This window comes from Polychytrium aggregatum (genome assembly GCF_025602895.1).
Source record: "Polychytrium aggregatum strain JEL109 chromosome Unknown BJ171scaffold_13, whole genome shotgun sequence".
Lineage (NCBI taxonomy): Eukaryota > Fungi > Chytridiomycota > Chytridiomycetes > Polychytriales > Polychytrium > Polychytrium aggregatum.
In genome coordinates, this window is record NW_026516215.1 from 110,959 (window position 1) to 128,997 (window position 18,039).

General features: G+C 56.1%; 7 protein-coding genes across 7 annotated transcripts; 3 read left to right on the plus strand and 4 right to left on the minus strand.

Moving 5' to 3' along the window:
• Positions 1–207: 207 nt before the first annotated feature.
• BJ171DRAFT_580379 (uncharacterized protein) lies at positions 208–1,884 on the minus strand (the record flags this gene model as incomplete). The annotated part of the gene is made up of 1 exon (XM_053114038.1): positions 208–1,884. The coding sequence occupies one exon, from the start codon at positions 1,882–1,884 to the stop codon at positions 208–210; it is 1,677 nt and encodes a 558-aa protein (XP_052967814.1).
• Positions 1,885–2,588: 704 nt separating this feature from the next.
• Positions 2,589–3,782, minus strand: BJ171DRAFT_499489 (uncharacterized protein). The gene has a single exon (XM_053110470.1). It carries the CDS (start codon positions 3,384–3,386, stop codon positions 2,799–2,801), a length of 588 nt encoding a protein of 195 aa, XP_052967815.1. The 5' UTR covers positions 3,387–3,782; the 3' UTR covers positions 2,589–2,798.
• BJ171DRAFT_51288 (Pin2-interacting protein X1) lies at positions 3,575–4,911 on the minus strand. Its single transcript, XM_053111701.1, has 3 exons — positions 4,624–4,911; positions 4,331–4,453; positions 3,575–4,181 (listed from the first exon to the last, which is right to left on the minus strand). Exons 1-3 carry the CDS (start codon positions 4,691–4,693, stop codon positions 3,763–3,765), a joined length of 612 nt encoding a protein of 203 aa, XP_052967816.1. The 5' UTR covers positions 4,694–4,911; the 3' UTR covers positions 3,575–3,762.
• A 1,634-nt stretch (positions 4,912–6,545) lies between these two features.
• On the plus strand, positions 6,546–8,567 carry BJ171DRAFT_499501 (autophagy protein Apg5-domain-containing protein). The gene is made up of 5 exons (XM_053110471.1): positions 6,546–6,891; positions 7,048–7,184; positions 7,397–7,568; positions 7,707–7,794; positions 8,013–8,567. Exons 1-5 carry the CDS (start codon positions 6,751–6,753, stop codon positions 8,351–8,353), a joined length of 879 nt encoding a protein of 292 aa, XP_052967817.1. The 5' UTR covers positions 6,546–6,750; the 3' UTR covers positions 8,354–8,567.
• Positions 8,568–12,085: 3,518 nt separating this feature from the next.
• On the plus strand, positions 12,086–14,802 carry BJ171DRAFT_499508 (DnaJ domain-containing protein). Its single transcript, XM_053110472.1, has 7 exons — positions 12,086–12,485; positions 12,658–12,739; positions 12,894–12,962; positions 13,255–13,592; positions 13,776–13,908; positions 14,081–14,252; positions 14,489–14,802. Exons 1-7 carry the CDS (start codon positions 12,378–12,380, stop codon positions 14,646–14,648), a joined length of 1,062 nt encoding a protein of 353 aa, XP_052967818.1. The 5' UTR covers positions 12,086–12,377; the 3' UTR covers positions 14,649–14,802.
• BJ171DRAFT_499513 (uncharacterized protein) lies at positions 14,803–17,092 on the minus strand. The gene is made up of 6 exons (XM_053110473.1): positions 16,816–17,092; positions 16,376–16,666; positions 16,020–16,221; positions 15,691–15,787; positions 15,363–15,608; positions 14,803–15,183 (listed from the first exon to the last, which is right to left on the minus strand). Exons 1-6 carry the CDS (start codon positions 17,084–17,086, stop codon positions 14,872–14,874), a joined length of 1,419 nt encoding a protein of 472 aa, XP_052967819.1. The 5' UTR covers positions 17,087–17,092; the 3' UTR covers positions 14,803–14,871.
• A 139-nt stretch (positions 17,093–17,231) lies between these two features.
• BJ171DRAFT_597947 (Dpy-30 motif-domain-containing protein) lies at positions 17,232–17,955 on the plus strand. Its single transcript, XM_053114794.1, has 4 exons — positions 17,232–17,283; positions 17,409–17,479; positions 17,598–17,734; positions 17,820–17,955. Exons 1-4 carry the CDS (start codon positions 17,265–17,267, stop codon positions 17,875–17,877), a joined length of 285 nt encoding a protein of 94 aa, XP_052967820.1. The 5' UTR covers positions 17,232–17,264; the 3' UTR covers positions 17,878–17,955.
• The last annotated feature ends 84 nt before the right edge of the window (positions 17,956–18,039 follow it).

The following is an 18,039-nucleotide window of genomic DNA, read 5'->3' on the forward strand; positions in this document are numbered from 1 at the left end:
GGCAAGAGGATAGCAAGTTGGGAGAGTACAGGAAAAGAACAGCGATGCAAGCAGATAGCAGCGCCTCGGCGCTACATCTTATAGATGGCCGGTCGTCTACAAGTAAGCCACAAGCATGGAGAATACAGTCAAGCAGCGGCAGCGACCCCGGACGAAGTGGGGCCAGGTGCGTCTTGGCCGAGCACTTGAGCACGGCTAAAACGCACTCTAAACTATAATGGAGGCCTCCCATTCCGCCATGACCACACCGGTGGCCACAACCAAGTCGACCATGTGCTGGGCTTGGGAATACACCTCAAGGGTGCACAGCTTCTCGCCCTTGCCCTTGAACCATGCCTTGACGATGGAGGCAACCTTTTTGTTTCCGTGCATCAGGTCCTTGCCGTTCCGCCAGACGTATTCCTCACGATCGAATCCACGGAACCGTCGCGATGACTGCCACATGTCGGCCGGCTTCTCCAGAGTGGTGGCTTTGCCGTCGGCGCGGCCGCCCTCGCTCTGAGGCGGCTCCATGATGATCAGATCTTGGCTGTTGACGTTCTTGCGGACAACAAAGTCGACGGAGCCATCGGGGCCGTGGCGGCGGATACGGACCACCCAGCCAGCTTGCAGGGTCGACAGGTCCACGGGAAGGGGCATCTCGAGGTGGAAGGCACACGTGCTCAAGTCCTCCAGATAGACCTGGGTGATCTGCAGGCCGGTCCGGTAGACGTGGAGGATGATCGGGGAGCCATCGGGATTGGGAGGTACCACCGGCGGCTTGTCCTCGACGACCTGGGCACGGGTACTGCGTGCGACCGTCTCGACAACAGGACGGCCAGCACGGACAGCGTATTTGGGGACACCGGGAGCTGGAGGCCGCGGGGCGATGGCATCAGGACGCTGGGGCAGGCGAATCACCGGCGGCACGACGGTCTTGAGCAGGGTCAGCGCAGGTGTGTATGGCTGGAGTGAGTCAACCCCGGGATCGTCGAGAGAAAGCGACTCGCACGATTCAGCCACTGGCTTGTTTGAAGGCTCGGTGGCAGCCAAGGGCGAAGGCGACGGTTTTGGAGAAATCGCTCGGGTTGATGAGGCGCTGGCAGAGGGCTCAGTCTCGGACGCCGAATCCAGGTCAGGGGTGGAGAGACCCGAGCCGTCAAGGGCGTTGATGCTCTTGAGGCGATTGTATTCCTTGTGGAAGAAGGCCAAGCGCTCCATCAGCGGCATGCCTTCGAATCTCTGGACAGTCTCGCGAAGTGTCTTGTCGAGGGCAGCGGCCTGCTGCTGGGCCTGGTCGCGCTCGGCGATCAGAGCCTGCACGGCGTCCTCGCCGAAGCTGGTACTGTTCTGGACAGCTTCGAGCTGGTGCTGGAGCTCAGCGTTGCTGGCCTTGAGGTCCTCGTTCTCTTTCAGAAGGCGCTTGATCTCCTTGGCCGAGAGATCGACCGTCAGTTCCAGTGAGGCAATCTTTTTCTTGAGCTCCCGGTTTTCGGCGAGCAGGGGAGCGTTGTGCGAGAGGCCATCGTTGCTGTTGAAGGAGAAGCTGCGCTCGACCTCGACGGGAAGGGGCGAGGCGACCACGCTGTTTGGGCTGGACTCGTTGCTGGTCGAGCGAGTCATACTCAGCTCCGAATTGAGCGCTTTCAGGCGCTGCTTCAGCATGAGGTTTCGGTACTCGGCCTCCTTTCGCTGGAGCTCGGCCTGCAGACGCTGGTTCTCGTCGTCCACATCGGAGAGGCCGGCCGGGACCGTCACGCCGGAAAGCGGACTGGAGATCACCGGCTGAGACTCAACGACGATGGTCTCGACGACAACGGTCTCGATGACTTCGGCGGCCGAGACGTCGCTGAGATCGACGGACGAGCCTTGGTCAGGGATCGGCAGGGAGGTAACCATGGACATGGTGGGTCGAATATGGCCACGGCAGATGTGGTGGCAACGAGCAGGGCTTTGTGGGTGAGTGGCGGAGAAGCCTGCGGATGCGTGGAGGAGGCAGGGACAACTGAGGGGGGGGGCAAGACGGCGCTGAGCCCGGGGGTCGGCCAAGATCAGATTTAAGCAGACGAAGCCGCTGGAAAGCGTTGCTGGGCAGGGCAAAAGCGAGCCGGACGGGGTGGCGCGAGCACAGAGCGTATTCTTAGACTGTGCGACGCCGACACGCCGACCGCGCACGGCCACAGCATCGCCGCTGCTATTTTGAGGGCGGCGCGGATCACGGATGGGACACCTTCACACGCAGATGGCTTGTGGATCGGTTGATGTTGATCGTTCTGGCTGAACGGCTCTGATTTGCACCCAAACCGGCGATATTGGTCTTTGCCCTGTGTCTTCCTCCCTCATTTGAGATCTGTCTTCTTGCTCTGACCTGCGGTGACTGCATCTGCAGCAGCTCGCTGGTTCCGTCGTGTCCACCCACTCCATGCATCTCCCTCACACAGGGAAATGACTCGACCCACTTGAACGGGTGTGTGATATGATCCGGCTACGCCGTGTTTGTCCGAATGAGACGATGTGCCCCATTGCTTCCTCAACTGGTAACATCGCAAGGCAGCGATGCGCAAGTCAAGCAGGGGGGGGGCAATGGCCTGTTGCGAGCCCACAAGCCATTCGGTCGTTGGTCGAATACTCCATTTTCATTGTATTGTCCGTAAGGCTCTAGATACAGTTGCACATCGACCTCATCCAGCCTGTGCTGACATTGTCCCATTTCGTGCTGCGAGCGCTTCATTTTGTAAGCGCCGAGCCAGCTCTGATGTTCGTGGAATCAAGAGTAGCCCAGGTTCGTCTCTTTCAATGGCGCTGTGCCCCTGGCGTTCCTAAGCGGACTTGCTTTTCTTTGCATCTTTCGCGCGTTTCTTCTCCTTGGTCTTGTTCAGTTTCTCCTTCTCGGGCCTCTCACGGTCGCTGGACTTCTTGCTTTCCTTGGATTTGTCTTTGCTCTTCTTGGACTTGTCTTTAGCCTTCTTGGACTTTTCTTTGGACTTGTCACCCGTGGTCGTTTTGGTCTTCTTGGTCTTCTTGGCCTTCTTGGGAGGCTGAGAAGCATCGCTTTCGTCATTTTCTTCCTCGTCGTCTTCGTCGCTCTCGTCTCTCATCCGCTTACCGAGCGACTGGTCGTTTGCGGGGATTTCCTTGCTTGGCTCTGTCTGTTCGTCCATCTTCAAATTTCCGGCCTTGACAAAGCTTCGGAGACCCGTGCCGTTCATAAGCTGGAACGTCGCGAGCGTTGGGGTGGCCGTTGGGGTGGCCGTTGACTGGACAGGCTCGGAAGCACTCTTGGCGCTTCCAAATCCAAGCCCACCAAAGGACGGCTTGTCATCCCAGTCGCTGTCGCGATCATCTTCCTGTATCCGCGCGGTCCTCAGAGACGCCAATCCATTCGAAGCATTGAGTTTTTCTTTCATCTTCGAGGCAAAGTAGTCGTGCACATTTGACCCCTTGATGATGGTCAAATTGGAGTGTGATTTCGGCTCGCGCTCCTGGGCCGAGGTTGAGTCGCTGTCGCCGTCACTGCTTGGGGGCTCGTCCTCGGGCTGCTTTGAGGTCGTCTGGGATGATGCCTTGATGCCAAAAATGGCGTTCAGCGCATGGGAGTCGTAGCCACTCACATTTTTGTTTCGCAAAAACTTTTTTCGGTGGCTGATTCACGATTGCAGTGGACCCGGAGAGAAGGCCAAGATATCCAGGCAGATCATCAGACCATAGATCAGGTTAGCATCAGAGACAGTCGTCAATCCATCCAAACTGGCCGAGGCATTGGGCAAATAGAGACTGGATGACCTACAGCAGACGTCCTCGCGACATCAGCTTGTTGATCTTGTCTTCTGAGGAGACATCAGGCTCCTCAACCGCTCGCTTGCTGCCACTGGCGCTCTCTTCCGAGTTCTCCTTTTCGTCGACATCGCTTTCCTCCGGGGCAGCATTTTCCTGCTTCCTCTGCTTTTTCTTGTCCTTCTTGTCTTTCTTGTCCTTCTTGTCCTTCTTGTCCTTCTTGTCCTTCTTGTCCTTCTTCCCTTTCGTCGTTTTCTTCTGTTTTTCATCCTTCTCACTGCTCTCGCCACCGTCTTCGTCGCTGTCCTCGTCCTGGGTCGCCTGGCTTTGCTCAGACTCGACTTGCTGATTCAGCGATTCTAGCAGCGAAGTGAATGCGTTTGAATGATCGATCCAGTTGTCGATCGTTCGCCGAGTTGCCCCAATGCCTGTTGTAATGGAAAACGATAACACAGTTCAGCTGCCGTTTGGTTGCATCGGCAGGGCAGCCGAATCGGCCAGTCTCGCTCGTAGCCATATGGGACGGCACTGTGGAAAAGTCGCCAGGATGCGCTCTCGGTCGGAAGCAGATGCATACCATGGTTGTTGTTCTTGACTTTGACCTGGATGTGCTCGCGCATACCGTCCTGGTTCGTCCCCAGGCCCTTGTTGGAGTCCCATCCCATTTTCTGCAGCATTTTGAAGCCGAACTTGTCGGTATCTGGACGACAGGAACAGGAACAGGAACAGGGACAGGGACAGGGACAGGAACAGGAACAGGGCAGACACCGATCGATATGTCATAAGCCTTCCATCGCCATTTTAGGGGCTACTCCTTCGCAGTCGAGGCATACCCATTTGCCAGTCTCTCTAATGGAACGAACAACGCACCGTCACTCCAGCTCTTGTTCTGAGGGTCGACCCCAATTCGCTGCTTTCGCCTTGGCTCCGAGAGACCCATGATGGCTGCTGTGATCTGCCGTTCGCGGTATGTCTGTCGCTTCTGCTTGCTCCGTCGTACTCTGTCGTGCCGCTTTGTTCTGGTTCGTGCTGTCCTTTGCAGTCTCCTATGGTCGCTGTGGCCTCCCCGTTGTCGTGGCTATCAACGACGGAGCGCAACTCAGCGGGATGCTGCTGGTGATGGCCTCGGCCCAGCAGAAAAAAAGAAAGTCGCACACGCTTACCTAATTGGGATTCCGACATGCGCAGCCAGAAAAGCAAGGAGGGATGTCGGTGCCGGACCTGGCACTATCAATTTTTTCCGGCCCCTCGTGGCTGCTCATCTCGGTCACCTGAAAGTCACGTTGTATGTGGCGCAGTAAAAGTTGGAATCCGGCCATGGTCTGTTGACGGCATTTGGTACCACCTTGAGCCGATTGATGGTGGTGGTGGGCGATTGGTGTGGAGGAATGACCAATTGTATCATTGTTGGAAGCTCCACTCCGATTGCGGACAAGAACCACCACCATCTGAATCTCTCTGGTTGGAAACCTAGTCAAGCGTGGCTGTGTGTCAGCGAGATGACATGATCGTTTGGCTATCAGGCAAGACTCACCTTGACAAGATGTCTTCCCACGACTGATTGAGCCAGCGATGCGTTTCTGGATCTGAATCAAGGACGCCACTGTGAACAGCATCACTCCCTGCCCAAAAATGCGCTGGATTTGAGGAGATTCTTTCTTCCCCAAGGACAGAACCAGCCATCGTCGCTATTTTCTCGCCAGATGGCTCCCCGCAAGAGAAAGACACCACCCAGGCGACCAAGTGGATCCAGAGCACCCACAAGATCCCTGGTCTGCAGCAATGGATGAGCACCACACCAAGTCCCAAGATCCCTGGGTTGGATCCCTTCCTGCGATACATTCGCCATGTGTTCGATGGAGACATGCTGGACAAACAGCTGTACTTCAGCCTGACCCGGCGACGGCGATTCAAGCGACTCGATCTCCACAGCAAGCGACAGCGCACCGTCCACGAGATGTGCAAGCAAGTCATCGACCAGGCACCAAGGGAGACCGACATTGTGATTGCCTTTGGAAATGCCTCCTGGAAGCAAGGGAAGGGATACGCATCCAGCCCACGGAGACTCAGGTTTGCCAAGTACTTTGAGCAGTTCACCCACCACCAGAGACGCCCACCAGACCCATCCGTCTCCAAGATCCATGTGTGCTCGGTGAACGAGTTCAACACATCCCAGGTGTGCTCACATTGTCGGGAAGCCAAGCGACTCGAGAAGGTCGAGCATCTTGATGTCGAGAAACCACACTTTGTCCGGAGCTGTGCAAGCTGCCATACGTTGTGGGATCGAGACATCAATGCAGCCAGGAACATGATCTCGGTATGCCAGTCGATCATCGCCACAGGAGATCGACCGGGTGTATTCAAGACTGTGCTTCCCAAACCAACCAAAACAAAGCGATTGCCAACGAAGACAGGAGTGCAATCCCATGGCCTACCCGCTGGGCCTACAAGTCAGTCAGCGGGCTTCAGAAGCCAGAAAGTGACTGTCCCGTTTCTTTCTGGATAGACTGTAAGTATCTCGCACTGTTCCTTGAGTATTTCGACAGTGGATGCCGGGTCGCCCATATTCTGGGCAGTCCACTTCGGGGTTGCCATCCCTCTTGGGATGGTGATGGGAGGTGTTTGACTCCCTTGCAAAGTGTGTGTGTGTGTGTGTGTGTGTGTGACGGCGAGAGGCTTCTCGCCAGAGACTGCTCTTCTCGCCGACCGAGGTGGCTCCGAGAGCGCGTTTTTTCGTTCTCGCTCATTTTATTAACATGAAATTTTTTCATAGTGTGGTTGGCGACCTTCCACCCGCATCCGCCTGCATTGGCCCTGACGGTCTGGCTCTGCCGATCGGGCATATCATACGCAATCGCCGGCGTGCCTCCCATCTTTGCGCTTTTGCTGCTTTTGCTTTTAGCCCTCGGCGGCGCTCGCACCAAGCTCTTCGCCACACACCGAGTTTGTCCGGACTTGAGCATCGCGATCACCACCGATAATCAGCAGCCCTGAAATATGCCGTCTGCATTCGACAGGGTCGAGCAGGGCCTGGCCGAGCAGGTCTGGAACATGGTGCTTCCTCTGCAGATATCAGCGGATCCGCAGGAGCTCAAAGCCTTTGGTCCAAACACGGCACCCAGCCCGGCGGTATTCTATGTACGGTATTAGCAACCATGATTCCTCGCCGAAGAAACCAAGGGCGTGCTCGAGTCAGTCTGCCTTGTCTGCTCCGCTGGATATAGCCTCTCGCTCGAATGGCAGAGGACAGCATGGGTTGCTGACTCTTACTTGGCTTCTGCCGGCTCTCGACAGGCGCTCTGCCCACGACATTCATACCTGCCTCTCGTGGCCGCCAACGCCAAGGCCTTCTTCATGGACCTCTTTGAGCTCTCGTCCGATCCAAACGATTCAGAAATATGGTTTTCATACCAAAACGAGCCTTTGAAATGGTACCGCTAGTTGTGCAGATCCCAGGGAGGATATCGACGGAAGTGACAATGCTGTAAAGCTGAGGACATGACCGTTGGAAGCTGCGACAGCATCATCGACAAGCGTCTGCACGAGGGAGGCGCAGCCCCACTATCGGAGCAAGAACACCATCATTGACCGAGATGCATACCTTCGGCGCTCCGCATTTCCCACACGCCGGCACGATATCCAGGCACTTTCCGATAGGGCTTCTCTTTGACATGTTCCAAGCCGCCACTCCTTCGACAGTCCCACCGACACCCTGGAAGATCCATATCCACTTTGGAGGGTTCCCGGCAGACAAGCTCATCAAGTTCCCCAGCAGCGGTACCTTGTTTGACTTTTTTATGTCATCCATCAAAGAGGTGAGTCCCAGCGAACATCGGATGGATGACTCTGCATGATTCGGAATGCGATCGCAGTAAAGGACATATTCGCCTCAAGACATCACAACCACTCTGATGCTCTGTTGGCGGATGAACCACCGTGTCTTGGACTTGTAGGCCGACCATCTGCGCAACGGATCCACAAAGAAGGTCATGGCTCTCTCGAAGGCCGATCAGTTGAGTCTTTGGGATGGATTATGTCAGAGTAAGGCTCGTGCGGCATGTGGGCGCAAGTCAAGGACAAACGATGGCCTTATCTGGCAAAATGTAGACCACAATGAGCAGCAAGAGTGTGACGGTAAAGGCTGTGGGTCGAGGCCTTTGAAGCGCCGAGTTGGCGACCGCCAACTTTGCTCGGCAAAGGCCGGCGAGCGACCCCCATGTCGTTCGGACCAATAACCAGGGCCTCATCTTCGCTCTCAGACGACAGCCAAAAATTCTGGGCCGTCAATCTCAAGCTTGTTGTGATCGAGGATGGCTCAACGCCGCCGCGAGCCATCCCAATGAGAATCTATAGCGAATCAAAAGCTGTCCTGCAAGAGCCTGTGCCGTGTGTCAACAGAGAGACTGGCGCAGACCTGACTCTCGGCGACGTCCTGAACCTGGCCAGTATCGAGACATTCCCTGATCCACAAGCCTACCAGACTCATGTCCCGCTTGTTCATGGGACCATCCCCAAGGCCGAGACGCCGATCCTCTGGCTGAGTCAGAACATGAGTTTTCCAGACGGATTCCTGCATGTTGTGATCCGAAGCCGGGAGTGAGAGCCACTGCGACTCATGAGGACAGCCTGTGTTGTAGAAGAGCCAAGCAACGTAGCAGCCGACGGCAGCTAAAGGATTGGCCCTGTGACCGGCGTCGTTTGTCAGAGGTCAAGACCCATGCAACTACAGCGTTTCCAAAATGAAATGGGACAGCTCGCTTCTAACCAGGACAGTGTTTTTTCTGGAACCTGAATACACCCACCCACTCATCGCATTCATGGCCAAGCAAGTATGTCCAAGGAGACCGACGTGGTGATTGCCTTTGGGAATGCTTCGTGGAAGCAAGGGAAGGGATATGCCTCCAGTCCCAGGAGACTCAGGTTTGCCAAGTACTTTGAGCAATTCCACCACCACCAGAGACGACCACCAGACCGATCCGTCTCCAAGATCCATGTGTGCTCGGTGAACGAGTTCAACACATCCCAGGTGTGCTCACATTGTCGGGAATTCAAGCGACTTGAGTCACCCGAGTATCTTGATATCGAGAAACCACACTTTGTCCGGAGCTGTGCAAGCTGCCATACGCTGTGGGATCGAGACATCAATGCAGCCAGGAACATGATCTCGGTATGCCAGTCGATCATCGCCACAGGAGATCGGCCGGGTGTATTCAAAACTGTGCTTCCCAAACCAATCAAAACCACTCGATTGCCAACCAGGACGGGAGTGCAATGCCATGGCCTACCCGCTGGGCCTACGGATTGCTGGGAGTGACATTCAGGAGCATTGCTCCGTTTCATTCCGAAGAAGTTGTATACAATACTGATATTTTCGTTGTTTGCTTCGTGATATTCTGACAACACAAGAAGCAAGAGGAAGCAAACAGAGACTGAGGCAGGTGGGAGAAGTGGCCGAGGACCATAAATCTGGACAATCACAATAGAGAGAGCATCAAGCACCAGAAGTGGGGAGAGTGAACTAACTGAGAGACGAGCCCGGACACAAGAAAGGAAATATATAGATTCAGAATGTTCACCGATCGCTGCAGAAAGGGTTTCGGGTATGTGTGTAGGAGTCGTAACAGCGCTTCGGTGATGAGAAAGAAGGAGCGATGTGAGTTGTAAATATAGAGGCGTCTCTGGTCGATTGCTCGGACCGCCCTGTGGGAGTCGGAACGAGGCTCACTGCAATTTGGCCGAGTCCACGATCGGCTCCATGACCGACTTCATGGTGCCCAATAATTGCGGGTGTCCGCGGTACGCAGTAGCGATCAACACACAGCCGTAAGCGAACGGGACTGGGGATGCCGTGCAAACATTGGGCCGTCCCGTTATGCGATGATGCAGGAGGTAGCGGGGCTATCGTCGGCCTTGAGTCGAACATGAACCTTGTAATCGTTCGCGTAGGAACCGTCGCGAGTCAGGGTAGCTCGCAGTTCGCCAATGATCCAGCCGTTGCTCTCGATTTGTGACCGAATGAGGGCCAGGGTGTCGTTTTCTTCATGACGAGAGAAGTTGTTGAAGGTCCTGACGTGACAGTCGCACTCGAGCCGGCCCTCAGCAAGTGCCGTATTGATCTGGTCCACCACAGGATTGACCAGCTCAGCCAGTCGGTTGCGGTAGATGGGAAGCGCAGCCTGCTTCCGATTGACCGCATTGATGGGAGGCGGAGCCGTCGCAGATGACACTGGAGAAATCGAGGGCATACAGCAAGGCCAATGGAGTAACGAACAAGTGGGGCCAAAATGCGGCGGGAAGTCAGCGAGGCCACGGGGTCATAGAGTCGGTGCGATGACGGCGAATGATGCAATTGCGCAAGCATGCTATATCGAGATCCACAAATGTGTGATGAATCAACGTGCGTGAAACAGCGAGCAGAGACGAGTTGGAGCGTAGGGGGGTTCACACCGACACCAATGATGGACCAACAAAATGCACCGGGGGCCGAGCGATCGAAAGCCGCAAGCCAGGACAGCGGGGCGCTGTGTCCAGCAGCAGAGACGTACCATAAAACGAGTCGTAGACCATGTTGCTGAGGTGGCGGCGAGAAGAGACCACAAAGAGCGGATGGCCAAACGGCTGGATTGGTGTCGAATGAATTCGGGGATGCCCGAAGCGCTGAACGGGCTTGGAGCCCTTTAAAGGCCTGGTCTTGCAAGAGAGCCGAATGCAACGAGGCTGGTAAATGCAGGAATGGAGCGATAAGGAGAGAGTATGGAATTCTGGTCAGAACAGATGGCAAGGAAGAGTTCCGGTGCTGCCAATTGGCTGTCAGCGTGGGAATGCGCTGTGTGAAAATCGAAGTCCCTCTGGATGGGCGAGAGCAAAACAAGCCGGAGCTAAAAAGACTGCTGGCAATGGATTGACATGGCATTCGCGTGAGAAGAAAGGCCGAGGCCGGTCAGCCGAAGCAAGACCGAAGCGGTGATCGAAAGAGATCGTCGGGCGATACCTACGTCGCAAACAGAGCGTCTGATAAGCCAATCAGACTGCGATAGCCACTGAGATCAAATTCGAGAGCAAGAACAAGGACGGACAAATTGAGGCAAAACTGCGATGCAACGGCCTGGCCGGGTTGGGTGCGAGGCGGCGATAAATGTGCTGAAAGGGTCGGACTCGAAGGAAAGACCGAGATGGTCAGACCCGATGAGGGGACTAAGCGAGAGAGACTGAGTCGAACTCTGGATTAACAATGAAGCGAGGATCGAAGCGAATGGGAAGGCGCCTGCACGCTCGAGATGGCTCGGCGAGGTTGACCGAAACGACAAAGGGTTATATGGGAAGCGAGGGGCCGGTGATGGGTGGCAGATGGAGGATGGCGGATAACGGATGCCGTGGGAAAGAGCTGTGCCTCCCTCTCCCCTCTCCTCTGGCCCCTGCCGACGAACAGGCATATCGATAGATGCGTCGATCACGGCATCCCTGCTGACCGCAATCGGCCAGCAGACCGCCCTCGCAGCGCGGCCCACCACCGGCGCCCACGACGACGACGAGGGGGGGGGAGCCGTTTGCAACCCGCCGGAGCGAGGAGCAGTCGTCGTGGCGGAGTGTCCTCTGGGCAGTTTCTGCGCCGCACCCAAATGGAGGATGCCGATTGGGCTGGCCAGCACGATATCGAAGCGATTCGCTCTTCAAGAAGACATAATCGCCTGACGAGCCCACGCCTTCCAATTCGGGCGGGAGACGACAGTCCTGCGGGAAGCCCTTTGCCGGCACTGGCAGGACCTCGGGGAGCCTCTCGGAGAGCTGGCGGTCTCGGTCGAGGAGAGCCCAGAGGAGCGGTGTGTCCAAAACGACGTCGCTCTCTCGAGCGGGAAAGTGCTCTCGATCAAGCGTATCCTGTCGGCCAGCGATCTCGCGAGGCCAAGCCCTCGAGAGCTCGCCCGGGCAATTATCTGGCGCTGGGCGCCTGATTGCGCTCCGATCTGGGCAAATATAGCTCAAATCTCAATCGACGCGGAGCCGGAGCCAAAGGCGGTCGGCTGGCCGAGTATCAGGACGCTGTGGCCATCCAATGTCAGTGTCGCCATCCAATGTCAGTGTCGCTATCCAAGCCACAACTACTCACACCCGTATCTGCCCAGCCAATATCTTCACTCGAGTCTGTGGCAGCCAATCCGGACTCGGCATGCCCTGCGACTTGCCTCGCCTGCATCATCGGCAGTATAGGCGACCTGCATCGCTTCATCAGACCCATGTCGCCAGTCCAATTACGCGCCCAGTCGCCAATCATGCGCTTGGCAGAGACAAGATTTGTCAGACTGCCCAAGGCATCTCTCAATCAGAGCCGCAGGGCCTCTGAGCCGCCTGGCTTGAGAATAGTCCGAGGCAGCGCCAGCAGACCAGGTTCCTTCTGGGTCATCTCCAACACCAACACACATTCCCACGGCCGCCTCCACTCCCACCACAGCACAAGCATCAACGGCGTCCGCCAAGCCGTCACCGTATCCCCACGCTACAGCTCACAATCTGCGTATAGACCGTTTCCGCATCGTTTGCAGCTCCTGTGTTCCTGACCCAGTCCGATCCGCTCGACGATCCTGCACTACGCTACATCATCCTACGCCCCACCACCACACGCCAAGATGTGTGCCATGGCGGTTGCCCAAAGCGACTACTACAAAGTCTTGGATCTCGATCGCTCGGCCAGCGACGAGGAAATCAGGAGAGCCTATCGAAAGATGGCTCTGAAGGTCAGCGACGCGCTTTCTCCCTCGATATCGGTGCACGCGACGATCAATGTGGCTCTGATCGTTCGCTTGTGGTTGCTGGACGGAGCGACATCGGCATCCATCCCCGGGCCGGTGCATGCCCGCACACTAGCATTCTGATTGCGATTCCGCCATTTCTGGTTGGGGAATTCAGTTCCATCCAGAGAAAAACAAATCCCCCGAAGCCATCGACTTGTTCTACAGGATCGCCGAGAGCTATGATGTTCTCAGTAACGGTGCGGGCATTTCATCGATCACCAGGATGGCACACTCGCTGCTCAAGCAGAGTAGCACAATCCCTTCAATCTCTCTCGGTGCGCTGACCATCCTGCTTTCAACTCCACGGTTTTGGCAACCCCTTATCCGGCCATATTGACCGTGTCTATCCAGCCCAACGAAGGGCCATCTACGACCAGTATGGTCCGGACGGACTCACGAACGGCATCCCAACACGTGAAGGTACGATTGGATCCTGCATCATCTTGGATAACAACCGGTGACGATGAGAGGAGGAGGTGGCGGATATCTCGGACGAATCCGCGTTGGTCCGACACCATGAGGTTACCTGGGCGGCACCGATGCAGCGTCGAGGCACGGCTCCTCCAGAGAGCGGACGCAATCAATGCACAGTCTGAATCCGCACCGTTGCCTAGAACCGCTTGTGCGGAAGCCGACGGGGGTCTGGGATCGCTTGCATTCATTCCAAACACCGGAAACCCCGCTAATGCGCTTGTCTCGACTCGCGCATCAGGCTTCGATGGATATCCCGGCGGATATCAGCCGCCGACCGACCCTCTGGTCGTTTTCTCAAGCTTCTTTGGAGGCACCAACCCGTTCTCGGACTTTTTCTCGATCCACACGGATCCTGCACGCCCGCTCACAACGTCCAACATCAAGAATCCGCCCGAGAGCAGCGACAAACTTGGGCGCCTGTTTGGGCAAAAGTTTGGCGGTCTACATGGCATGAACAAAGGATCGGTTGGCCTTGGAGCCGGACCGGTGCAAGCGCCGCCAATCGAGTCCTTTTTGGATGTGACCCTCGAGGAGCTGTATACGGGAGCCGTCAAGCGTGTCAAGATCAAGCGCAAGGTATGATTTCGGAGATATGGTTCGTTCGTGCAGCAAACGACCGACGGATGGGCATGTGCCATGGATGACAGAGCCGGAGGGTTCAGTCCGTCCGGCCTGCTGGCCAGTGCGACAAGCGACTCTCGTCTCGATGAACGATTGATAGTAAATTGAAACCGCTGCACATATACCGTGGCCTGGTAGGTGCTTAACGACGATGGCATGACGACGCGCGTAGAGGAGAAGCTGTTGAGTATCGGGATCGAAAAAGGCCTCAAAAACGGTACACGTGTGGCATTCCCCCAGCTTGGAGACCAGGGTGGAAACATGATTCCAGGTAAAGCCAGACGCGGAACTGTGATTGTGGCTCTAGAAGCCAATCGCACCGGAAGAGAGCGAAGCTCCAAACCCACGAGCAATCGGCACTGGAGAGTGCGAAAGCATACATACTGAGTTCCTGTGGCTGCACCTCACATACACACCGCTGTCGTGGCTTGGATATGATGAAGCCGATTTGGTGTTCATCATCCGCGAGAAACCCCATCCGGTATTCACCCGCAACGGAGACAACCTCGAATACACCTCGGACATCCCCTTGATCAAAGCTTTGATTGGATCTGTGGTCGAAATCAAGACACTCGATAAGCGGATACTGAAGATTCCCATTACTCAGGTTGTCAGGTACGGGAACAATGGACAACACGGACGCATGGAAATGGGGCTTCTTGGTACTACGGATCCACTCAAACACTACATCTTGACCCGGAGGGTAGCTACTTGTTTGCGATGGCGCTCATGACGAGCGCCTGTGTGAACATTTCCGAAGGAGGCCCACGCTCTATTCGATTGCGTGGTGACCAAACATTTGCCATCGCCTGACTCGACCCTCCTCTATCATTTGACCACAACCGAGCTAGCCCTGAGAGTGTCATCGAAGTCTCGAAAGAGGGCATGCCCATCTACAAGTCCGTTTCGGAGGAGCAGGGCAAGCTGCTGATCAAGTTCAAGATCACGTTTCCGACCTATTTTTCGGAAAGCCAAAAGAAACTGCTCCATCAGGCCTTCGTGCAGCAGTAAACACTCTCTCAGCGAATACTGAGTGCCCGACGGCAGCAATTGACAATGAAACGAGGATCTCGATGGGACAGGGCGACGGAACGGCATCATGACCGCATAGGAGACCGCGATGCCTGAAGAGGACGCGGCAGACACAGTGAAGCTGAACAATGATAGATTTCGTCGCATTCATACGGCTTGCACAACTCAAGCGAGAGCGATATGCGGGCGGAAGATGAAACTCTCATCGGGCGTCAGTTGGGTTGGCTGTAAGCCGCGGAGGCGATTCCGGAACTTCATCTGGCAGATTGTCGAGGCGGTCCAGGAACGAATCTAGGGCCGTGCTGCCGTCCTGATCGTCAGCAGCATTACCCGACCCAATCCCAATTCCAGCTCCAGCAGTGGTGATGCTTTCAAGCGGACGGAGGTCGCTGGGAGCTGGGTCATCGCCAACAGAGTCGTTGTTGCACAGCTCCGAAGGGGCAGTGGTCTTGGGTCGCTTGTTCGACCGAGCGTGGGCAAGGAGCTGATCAAACTCGCTATGGTACCTGAGCAGTGAAGGAGATTCCAGGCAGCATCCACAAACAGAGTCAAGCACAAATATACAACATATACTGCACCGTGCACTGAGTTCGCATCAGATTGAGGTTGTTCGGCGAGCGTATTCGATACGGCTCGCGATCGACCTCCTCGGATCACACTCCCAAGAAACCCACAATGCATGAAAAGGATATGATGCTGCTGCTTTTCGTTTTCGATTTCGGTGTTGGTGGCATGGTCAGCCGTCATGGTCAGAGCAGTCGAGGAGGCTGTTAGCTTGGTTTTCTTGGCCTCAGATGCCTCCCAGTGGTCCAGATCACGAAGCAGCTGGGCAGTAGATTTCTTCTTGGAGGCATCTTGGTTGGCATTGTAGAGGACTAAATACTGCTTGTGGCGCCGGATCATGCCTTGTCGGTCGCCGTGAGACGAGATTCCTTCGCTCTGTGTCAAGAGACGTGAGATAATGGCGCTCAGTCGACGCTCCAAGCGGCGCGGCTGACGACCCAATATCGGTAATTCTGACCTTGAGCAGCTGCCGTAGCTTGGCCTCTCCCAAGCCGCTGTAGACGACCGATTTCTTGTACTTTTGAGGTGTCGCGCGGGAGGCGCCCCTTGGCGAACTGGTGAGGAGAGTCCAAGACGGCATGGCAGCATGTCATGACGATGGGTTTGGATAAGCTCGCCGCGATACGGATGAAACACACAGATCCGGACACGCAGAAAGACAAAGCCCAAAGAACGGGCAGTCAGTGCCGCTCTCGGATGAACGAGGGCCATGGTGCCTCAGAAGATCAGATCCGTGGAGTGGCTGGCAAATGTCAGGGCTGCGACGAGAACAGGAGAGTCACCAACCTCGTTGACGTCGTCGATATGACTGATCGACGGTCTCGTACATTCGGCATAAACTCAGAGTCTTGGCCATCGTCATCATCATCGAGCACGATCGGCGAAGGCTCCTTCTCCACATGCAGCTGGCAGTTGTGATCCATGTGGCTGTTGAGCTTGGCCATCTTGACTCGACAGGCGCACAACGGACACTCGACCACCTGGCCCGCTAGGAAGTCAAAGTGCCGAGCAGAGTAGATCAGATCGGATCGGATCGGATCGGATCAAATCAGGTCAGATCGGAGCGAGCCGCAAGGCTGTCGGGTATGCACAGATGATAACGCTCGAGTCGTTCCTTGGAGAATATGGATGCTGAACTTTACCGGCGGGCTGGATTGATGCAGAGGGGTCGCTGAGCGGTGGCTGGCTAGCCCGCGACGGAGGCGTTGACAGTGACAGCTGCTCCAGCTTGCGCTTGTTGCGGGTGTTTGCCGATGGTGCCGACGAGGGGTCAGTGCGGTGGAGGAACTGGGGTTCAGATTCAGATTCGGGTAGCGGGACATGGATGGTTTGAACTTGGGCGTGGGCGGTTGTCGGGGACTGCTTTTGGGTTTGCTCGAGGGCCGGGATATATGTGCGACAGGACTTCCAAGCCAATATGAGATCCTCGATCACTACAACAAAGCAGCAGATTTGACAGCAGATCGGGTGAGCGTCAGCGGCGATGATCGCTGCCGATGTCCTTGCCCAAGAGCGTCGAGTATCACTCCAGCGCAGACCGCACGGTGTGCGGCACGGCAGTTCAGGCGTGCACCAGTCGTACATCGATTGGGCTTGAGTTGCTGTGAGTCGGACGGCACTCGACAGGAAGGACACGACTGGGTTTCTTGCAAATGCGAGCGGATGCACCTGGAGCAGTGGTTGTGGGAGCAGCCAAGCAGCATCATGGGGGTGTCAAAGAACTCGCTGCAGATCCCGCACCGCAGCAGCTGGTCGATCTCCTGGAACTGGCGAAAGCGCTGGGGCCAATCGGAAGGAAATGTGATATCGGCTTCGTTCATGGCAGCAGCAGCGGCGCTTTGCGGGCAGATCATCGGTCGGGTCTCGGGATGGCCAAGAGCCAGAGATTTGAGCGCCGCATCAGGACTGCGAGGGCGGCAAGCGCGACACGTGACAATGGGGCTGAAATCCAGGCCACGCGCGAAATCGAGCCTCGGGTTTGGACAGACGATTGAGCCTCGGGTTTAGACAGACGATCGGCCCAAAGACACGATGGCAGAAAGCAAATACGGTAAGTCTACGTGGCGGGGGGGGGAGAAATGCGGTCCGACGGAAGCGCACTCGCAAATATGCCGGGGCTTTCTGCTACTGACCGGCTCCTACAATGTCGCCACGACCGATCCGCCGACAACCCAGAAACCGTGCGCGTTTCTGGCAACACCGACGAGAATCCGTTCGAGGCCATCGGTCTCACGAACGCCGTGGAGGTGAGGAATGTTCGGGCAGCCGTGGTTTCCTGGCGACAGCCATGTAGCGATGCGGCGTGAACGGCCGAGACAATGTCGCTAACCGAGACTGCCGCCGCGACGCTTGTTGTGAGCATAGGATCTCGTTCAGGCCGAACGGCACCACGTCACCAGCATGAACAAAGCCCAGCTCCATTCACTGCCTCTGCGATCTTATCTCGATCAGACCCTGATTCCAGTACTTTCAGAGGGCATGAAGGCGATCGCAAAAGAGCGGTAAGGACAGGGCCACCAGCCAATGAGCGATACATGGTGCTCGGGGATATGCTGCTTACAGCCGGCGGTGATGTTTGTTGCGCAGGCCGCCAAATCCATGCGAATACCTGGCCCTATTTCTGCTCCGCAACGGGCCCAAATAGCGTCGCATACTTGACGAACCCGACGCCAGATGGCGCTTTGGTTCGATATCGCAAGCAGCGACGATATCTCATCCCAGGCGCGAGCTACCCAAACACTCTGATACACTCGGATCACTCGCGAGGACCACATGGTGCTAGAGCTGCAGCAATAAACAACATAGC